Below are 9,439 nucleotides of genomic sequence, written 5' to 3'. Positions count from 1 at the left end.
TTTCTCCAGGAAAACAAAGCGCTGTCTTTACCTATGCCAGCGCCACTTTAGAGGGCGCTTAAAAGCGCTGTTATAGGCCAAAATAAGCGCCCTCTTTTCCCTTATTTGGCATAGTGGAATCAAGGTGACAACCCCACGGTATGGCTGAGATAGTCCGAACACTTGTTGAAGGACCAAGCAGTGACTACTGACTGGTGCTCCAACGTTCTTCAATTGATCAGAGAGTTGTTTGAGAAATCATGTTCGAGGGCAACATCACATGAGTTTTGATTGTCTTCGAAGATGTCAACCAAACGGTTCCAAGAAACCATAACAATGGATCCTTTTTTCCAAAATGGTGGTAAGTAGATCAAAGAAGATGGTGGACTAACTAAATCCATTGAATAAATGTAGAATCAATATTTGTCTACATTCCAAAATTAGCATTAATGGATGCCGATTTTTCTTTGGTGGGTTGAGGAATGATGTGATCGAGAACCTTGTGGGCACGAGCATGAATTTCAAATAGTTTAGCCCACATAGTGTAGCGATCTTTCTCCATCTCTAACACAAATGGAATGTTATTTTTGATGTTCTTGAAGATAAGGGTCAGTGAAAATATGATTTCGCCGGAGCAGCAGCGGATGAAGACATTGCAGTCGTTGAAGAGTCAAAATCAAAGGATGGCATTGCAGCGGCGGAACAGAAAGAGAAAAAGAAATGGCCGAAATAGAAACGAGTTGGGTGGACGGCACGAGGGAAGCTTGACGGAGGCGGAGACATTGTGTGACTGTAGGAAAAGTCCCGGGAAAAGGAAAAGTCAGAGGAAAAGGAAGATCTGATATCATAAAAGAGATTGTAATATGTTGTCCTTTATTGATCTAATAAAGAGTATATATATATATATATATATATATATATATATATATATATATATATATATATATATATATATATATATATATATATATATATATATATATATAAATAATTATACAAATTTAATTAAGTTTAATGACAATAATATTTTATTTTATCTTCAAAGTGAGTCTATACACTTTGAATCTTGATCACCATATCTCTTGTTTTTCCAATATGCTTCTCAAAGATTTATACACGAATCACTCATAAATGACTCATCCATTCTTTTAACTCAAAGGACATGACCTACAATGCGAAATTTGACTAATTCTACGCCACACAAACAAAATAGTGTTGTACCATGCAATTTTTTTACCTACAATTGAATTAACGTGTCCCACCATGTCTCACTTATGATCCAAAAGAAAAAACAAACTTGTACATAATACAACTCATATATCACTTGTGCACTATACAAAAGTATTCAACAAAAATAATCGTAATAATCGTATTAAATAAACAACTTTACTAGTACACACTTTTAGTTAAACAAAAACATAACACTTTCTCCACAGTGACCCATAATAGCATGATTTGAACAGGTGAGCAGAAGATCTAACTTCTTGTTTTCCTAAGCAGTAATAGTAAAACTCAGGCCTAGTAAGTTCTAATATTCAGTTCTTACTTTCGTTTTTCACCTTTTTATAGGAAAAACCAAGAACGAACGTGGCTTGCATTTCCAATGTAGATCCAACTAGTACTATCATACTATAAACTATTATTATATTATTATTTTCATCAAAATATTCTTCTTCTCACCCAAAAATAAACCCTTTCCTTCTATCTAAACACACAAATATATATATATATATATATATATATATATATATATATATATATATATATATATATATATATATATATATATATATATATATATATATATATATATATATATATATATATATATATATATATATATGAATAATTAATCTATCATTAGTATAATAGTTCTAAATGTGATTATGCTAAACTAACTGTTAATTCAAATATGCAGTAAAATTTAGTAATACTAAAACTAGAATGAAGATAATATTTGCAAATGTGCAAATCTTATAGATAAATCATAATTACAATTTGAAAAGACAAATAAAAACAAAATAAGATTCCTTCAAAATTGTTCACTGAAAAGGGGATCTGAGTAAGTAACAAGACTTGTTCTTGAAAATCACTACTACTATTTATCTCCATGTTTGTGCCAACAAACTAACATAGCTACACATCTCCTCATGATGTAAAATCTTGCTTTCTGTTCTTTTGCTATATTGGTACATTTCTTACCTATGGATGGACTCTTCTGTGAATAGCTTCTAGGAAGATTATTATTGTTGCTGTTATTGGAAGTAGAAGAGCACTTTTGTGATAAGCTCTTTGAAAGTAGTGGTGACTTTGAAGTAGAGCCTCTTGTTGAACAGCTTCTTGAGAATATTGATGATTTGGTTGATGAGGCTGAGCTTTTTTCCTTCTTTGATAGCTTCCACTTTTCATCCATTACAAAAACAATTAAAGGACAAGTAATATATAATAAATATATCTATTACTATTACTATAACTAGCTATGGAACTTTGTGTCTGAGAGTGTGTTTGTGAGAGTGAGAGTGGAGAAAGAGCAATAATATGTTGATAGGAAAGAAGAAAGAAAATAAACTGATTGAAGTGGGACAGTGTGGTGTATAAAAAGTGGTTTCATAAAAAAAATCTTCATAATTATTGATATTATAAAAAGATGATTAATATTAAATATACAAATCTGATGCATATCTATAGATACTCAATCATTATTAATTTGTATATGAATGTACTTATTTAATTAATTAAAGATACTTAAATATACTTAATATAATACTAGGATACAATAAAATAGATTGATTCAGTTGATAAAAATTTAGTTCGAATTTAATGAATATCGAATTTTATTTATGTTTAATACATATCATTTTTGAAAAAATATCCGAGTCTTCGTATTTTTCTCTTTTATTTATATTATTTGCCAAGAGTTAAATTATCAATCTTCAATTTTTTTTTTAACTAAATTAATTAAAATAAGTTGTTATCAATTTGTTTAGTATTTCTTTTATGAGATTAATTACTATACACTGTTAGTGTAAAAAGTTTTACACTGCCTATTCTTCACCATTATCTGTTTATATTACTTTATAAATTTTTAATATAAAAATCAAATTTCTTTTAATATCCGACGTCTATGACTAACTGACGGTGTAAAATCATTTTACAGTGTATTTCAATTAAACTCTTCTTTATTATTATTTTTTCTCTGAAATATGAAGGTGGAAAATTTCTTGTTTTGATTTGATGGGAATTAATTTGGGAAGGATTCATGAAACCCCTTTGGAGACAAAGCTGTTGTATGGTTTTAAAATGAGCAATCACTTATTAAAATAATTCACTGTAGTGTGTACCTATGTTAGCTGGTTCTCATGTGATGAATCAAAATATGTATAATTGAAGTCACAAAGAGTATGTAAAATTTGATTAAGATGCTGTTCACTATTCATCAGAAAGCACATGGATGAATGAATCAAATTTGACACTAATCAAGAATATGGTTGATATAGTCAAAAGGTGTGTTTGAATTAGAAAGTCATGTGTTCATGATCCATATCTTATTATATGAATGTGACTCTTGTTTGTCAATTGTCATTGAAGAAAAGGGTTTTGAAATTTGTTCCTATTATTAAAGAATGTATGCGATGCAAAAGAAGACAATATATTCCTTAAACAATGATTAATTTCTATTTCACCATTTTCTTAATTATGAAAAGATTAATTAATTGTGAAAAAGGGAGATATAGTTAATTGTCAAGTGGATGGTATGGTATATTTGATTAAGCTTATGATCATGGCAATAACATATTCTCTCCTAATTTATTTAAGTATGAAGTAATTGTATACATTACAAAGAAATATTAGAGGATGGGGTAATATTTCAAAGTGGAAGAGGATTAGCAACATCATCTCTTCAGGTAAAGTGAAAATATTTTTTATTCGAGAGTCAAAATTTAAGTTCATTCATTCGAAAACAGTAGGAAGTTTGTCATTCGAAAACAGTAGGAAGTTTGTGGAGGAACCAAGATGTTGGGTGGTTTACTTGTAATGCAATTGGTATGTCTGGAGGGATTATTACAATGTGGAATTCTAACTCAATAAAAGCCATATATTCTTTCAAGGGAGAGGTTTTTTTTTGAGTCAAGATAAGGTGGAAGAACAATTTGTATTGTATAGTCAATGTGTATTCGACGTGTGATTTATCTTCGAAAAGAAGAATGTGGGGAGAGTTATTGGATCTTAGGAAGAAACTAGCACATGGACCTTGGGTGTTAGGGGTGATTTTAATTATGTTTCTAAGTCAAGTGAAAGGAAGAATAATGTCTTGACTAACAGAAGGTCTGAAATGAGGGGTTTTAGGGTTTTCGTTGAGGAATCCGATTTGGTGGATGTGTCGTGTATTGGAAACTCCTTTACTTGGTTAATTGGAAATAGAGAATCGATGAGTAGGATTGATAGGTTTTTAATTTTTGAATCGCTATTGGAAAGGTGGGGAGTGGTGGGTCAAGTGGTTGGTAGGAGGGACATATTTGATCATTTCCCTATTTGGTTGAAGATTAACAAGGAAGACTGGGGTGCAAAACCTTTTAGAACCAACAATGTTTGGTTCGATAATAAAGATTTCTTGAAGTTTGCGGAGAAAGAGTGGATGAGCTTCAAACACTACGCCAAATAAGGGAAAAGAGAGCGCTTTTTTTGGCCTATAACAGCGCTTTAAAGCGCCCTCTAATCTGGTGCTGGCATAGGTAAAGACAGCGCTTTTTTTCCTGGTGAAAGCGCTGTCTAAAGTGGCTCTTTAAGCCCTTTAAGGGCCACTTTAGAGGGCGCTTTTTAAAGAAAGCGCCCTCTAAAGTGGAAACATTTAAGGGTTTAGAGGGCGCTTTTACTGGAAAGCGCCCTCTAAAGTGGAAACTTTTAAGGGTTTAGAGGGCGCTTTTACTGGAAAGCGCCCTCTAAAGTGGAAACATTTAAGGGTTTAGAGGGCGCTTTTACTGGAAAGCGCCCTCTAAAGTGGAAACTTTTAAGGGTTTAGAGGGCGCTTTTACTGGAAAGCGCCCTCTAAAGTTGAAATTTAAAGGGTTTAGAGGGCGCTTATTTTGGGAAGCGCCCTCTAAAGTGGGTGGTTATTTAAAATTTTTTTTTTAAAAGCGCTATATTTTTTTATTTATTTTAGACAACCTGTATATTGAAGCAGTACACCCAAAACTGTATAATTTGAAGCCCTTTTTCACACATTGCATTCAACAAGCCTTATATACAACAATCCATACATATACAACAATCCACTGATATATAATCGTTTAACTTCTAAAGATTCTAAATATACAACCAATTCATAACTTAAAAAGAAATAAAACTAAGTAGCAAAAGCATCTCTGAGATGTATGTTTTTTTTGCCAGCAGCAGTCTTCTTAGCAACAACCTCTTTTTGTTCAATATCAATAGCATGAACCTAAAATATCATAAAATTAGTTAGGTGAAGTATAAGATCAAGAATTAACATTTTCTATGCATAAATATCATATAATTGTGTTTATACCTTTTTTTTTATGCAACTGACTCGATTTGCTGTGCGTAATCCCCTTATATTTTTGGTCCCTTATCTTTTGAAGATAGAATTGATATTTGTTTAGATGGACATGTTCCATTGTCGTAGAGGGATACTTTCAAATATCCAGCATCATCATCTACGCGAATGAGGCTTGACGACAATGGAACATCTCCATCTAAACAAATATCAATTGATACTTTCAAGTATCCCTTGCCCCTTGCACGAATGATTGACTTCATAATAGCCATTTTACCTGTAATAAAGAAAACAATTAAAATCAGATGACAAATGTAAAAACAATTAAAATCATAAAAGTCATTTTACCTGTAATAAAGAAAACAATTAAAATCATTTGACCTGTACCTTTTTCACTAAGTTCTCTTTCTTTTCTTGGTTGGAATATGTTCTACATGTCTTTTAACAACACAGACGGTTGGATTGATCCAAATACCCTCATTATGATCATTTCTAATATATGAATCATTTGATATAATATTCTCATTTTGATCATTTCTGGTAAATGATTCAATCTCAACATCAATATCACCTTGATCTCCAGTGTTTTCATCAATTACTTTGTTGGAAAAAAGAACTATAGACCATTTCGTACTTTTCGGATCATTGACATAGAACACTTGTCTAGCTTGAGAGGCTAGAATAAAAGACTCATCTTTGTATCCCACCCTATTAAGATCCACTTGCAAAAATCCTGACTTATCCATTCGAATGCCATTATTATTTTCAACCCACTTGCAACCAAATATAGGAATCTGAAACTTCTCATAATCAAACACCCAAATGCGCTCGATAACACCAAAATACGACAGATTTGCAAATATGGGGTTTAAGTCCTTCACACTTGATATGTGCATTGCTTCAGCTACCACGGTGACACCACTATTCTGCATAGTACTTTTATCATCTTGTTCTTTGGTATAAAATGTGTATCCATTAATCGCGTATGCGCTATAAGAAAAAACATGGAAACTTGGACCATATGCTAAGCATCTCAACCTTTCTGTTATTGAAGCAGGATCTGAATAATACTTTGAATAAATATGATCCTTAAACCAAGGTATAAAACATCGATTGTGCTCTCGTACTATCCAATTTTCATTTCTATTGGGATTTAAACCTCGGAGAACATCCTTGTGAATTTCAACATACGGCTCAACCTCATTCTCATTGTGCAGAACATACAAATGCACTTGATCCCGTTCGACCCTTGATACTGCCACGATTTTATTTCCAATTAGATTTTTTCCTTCTTTCTTTTCGACAAGCTGAGACTTGGGGAGTCCGATTGACTGAACATTAGACAAATATTCAGTACAAAACTCAATCGCTTCTTCAACAATGTATCTTTCAACCATACAACCTTCTGGTCGACTTCGGTTCTTCACGTACCCTTTTAATATTTTCATATAACGTTCAACAGGGTACATCCATCTCATATAAGTTGGTCCACACAATTCTGTCTCTTTCACAAGATGAACAACTAGATGTACCATTATGTCAAAAAATGATGGAGGAAAAAACATTTCAAGCTCACACAAAGTAATAACGATTTCTTTTTGCAACATTGGTAAGATCACAGGATTGATCACCTTACTGCAAATTGACTTGAAGAAAGAACACAACTTAGTTATAGAGCTTCTTACTTTTTCTGGAAGAATAGAACGTATACCTATTGGGAGAAAATGTTCCATTATAACATGGCAATCATGGGTCTTTAAACTCTTTAACTTGAGGTCTTTCATAGACACAAGTCTTCTAATATCTGAAGAGTACCCTTCTGGAACTTTAACTTCACTTAGAAACTTACACAATGTTTTTTTCTCCTTTCTAGATAGAGTATAAGCAGCAGGCGGTAGATATGTTCATTTTCCTTTCTTCAAGGGTCCTAATTCAGTTCTTATTCCCATCGCTATCAAGTCCTTTCTTGCCTTAAGGCCATCCTTAGACTTTCCTTGTATATTGAGTAACGTGCCAATAACACTTTCAAATACATTTTTTTCAATATGCATAACATCAAGAAAATGTCTCACATACAAGGACTTCCAATACGGCAATTCAAAAAAAACTGACCTCTTCTTCCACCCACTTTTGACAAGTGTCTGGGCAAAAGGCTTGCCAAACTGAGTATCCAAATCTTTCACCTTTTCAAAAATTTGATCACCCGTCAATATAGGTGGAGCTCTGCCTTGTTCTGTCTCTCCATTAAACGCCTTTCTCCATCCACGGTAGTGATGATTTGAATTTAAGAATCTCCGATGACCGAGAAAGACATTCTTCTGACCAAACTCCAAGCGCTTCCAATCTGTTTTATCTTCACAAATAGGACACGCACATTGACCTTTTATGCTATACCCTGATAGATTTCCGTATGCTGGAAAATCATTAATTGTGCCAAACAACATCGCCCTCAAGTTGAAACTTTATTTCCTATATCCATCGTAAACCTCCACACCGGTCTCCCACAAAATCTTTAAATCTTCGATTAAGGGCTTCAAGTACACGTCTATGTCATTCCCTGGTTGTTTAGGTCCATAAATCAACATAGACAACATCATGTACTTACGCTTCATACATAGCCATGGAGGTAGGTTATAAATCATAATAATCACAGGCCATGTACTGTGTGAGATACTCTGGATACCGTGTGGGTTCATTCCATCAGTAGATAATGCCAAGCGAAGGTTTCTTGATTCTTCTCCAAATTCAGGATAATCATTATCAATTTTCAACCACTGTGGTGAATCTGCCGGATGTCGATACTTTCCATCTATAATTCTTTCATCTGCATGCCAGGTCAAGTGTCTTGAATCGGTTTCACTACGAAACATGCGTCTAAATCTCGGAATAACAGGAAAATACCACAAGACTTTTGCTGGAGACAACTTGTTCTTATATCGCGAGACACCGCATTTAGGACACTCATTTAACGATGCATACTCATTTCGAAACAAAACGCAATCGTTTGGACATGCATGTATCTTATCATAGCTCATGCCAATAGAGAACAACATCTTTTTGGTCTCATATGTTCGATTGGGAAGAACATTATCCTCAGGAAGCATATCTTTCAAAAGGGCTAATAACTCTGTGAAACTTTTATCCAACCATCCATTGCCCGCCTTTAAGTTGTACAACTTTAATACCGCAGACAATCTTGTGAATTTAGTGCAACCATCATACAAAGGTTTCTCTGCATCACTTACCAACCTCTCAAACATTTCGGGACAATCCTTAAGATCTCCTTCAAGTGCTTCTGCAATCTCTTCAACTCGATCACAATCGTATGTATATGCGCCACTATAGTTTGAGGCATAGGTCGTACTATCCCCCGGTTCAACATTCTCGTTACTTTTCTCACCATGCAAATTCCAACATGTATAACTTCGATCAATTCCATGCCTCATTAGATGCGATGTCAACTGAACTGCGTCAACCCGTTTCCCATAACAATAACCCAAGCAAGGACATATCATTCTACTGGGGTCTTCGGCGTGCGCAACGGCAAACTTAACGAATTCTGATACCCCATTCTCGTACTCTCTCGACAATCGATTGGAAGACATCCATGTATTATCCATTACTAATTAGAATAAACAAAAAACAATTTCAGAAGAGAAACCAAAAATGGGATGAGACAAAACAATTTCGCTTTATTGAGTTAGTCTCTATGCAGGGCATTCATGTCTCCATTTACTCTATCAAATAACATCCATACCTAAACTTCTTAAGTTACTAGCTACGTTATGTACGCTAAGTTACTAGAATCAAAGGTTTCTAATGTCTCTATAATGCAACCATAACCGAACCCTAACAACAGTCTTTGAATGTGATTCATAGCGATATCAAATTCAGCAATTTAAAAACCAACCGTCAATTGCCTAATAAACCCAAACTATTTAAATG

At 33.6% G+C, this 9,439-nt stretch overlaps 1 protein-coding gene across 1 annotated transcript; it reads right to left on the bottom strand.

Annotated features, from left to right (window-relative positions):
* Positions 1–1,924: 1,924 nt before the first annotated feature.
* LOC127104535 (small polypeptide DEVIL 13) lies at positions 1,925–2,533 on the bottom strand. Its single transcript, XM_051041719.1, has one exon. The coding sequence runs from the start codon at positions 2,390–2,392 to the stop codon at positions 2,078–2,080; it is 315 nt and encodes a 104-aa protein (XP_050897676.1). The 5' UTR covers positions 2,393–2,533; the 3' UTR covers positions 1,925–2,077.
* Positions 2,534–9,439: the final 6,906 nt, after the last annotated feature.

This window comes from Lathyrus oleraceus, chromosome 7, assembly GCF_024323335.1.
Source record: "Lathyrus oleraceus cultivar Zhongwan6 chromosome 7, CAAS_Psat_ZW6_1.0, whole genome shotgun sequence".
NCBI classification, from domain to species: domain Eukaryota; kingdom Viridiplantae; phylum Streptophyta; class Magnoliopsida; order Fabales; family Fabaceae; genus Lathyrus; species Lathyrus oleraceus.
This window is presented reverse-complemented; position numbering and strand designations above follow the sequence as displayed.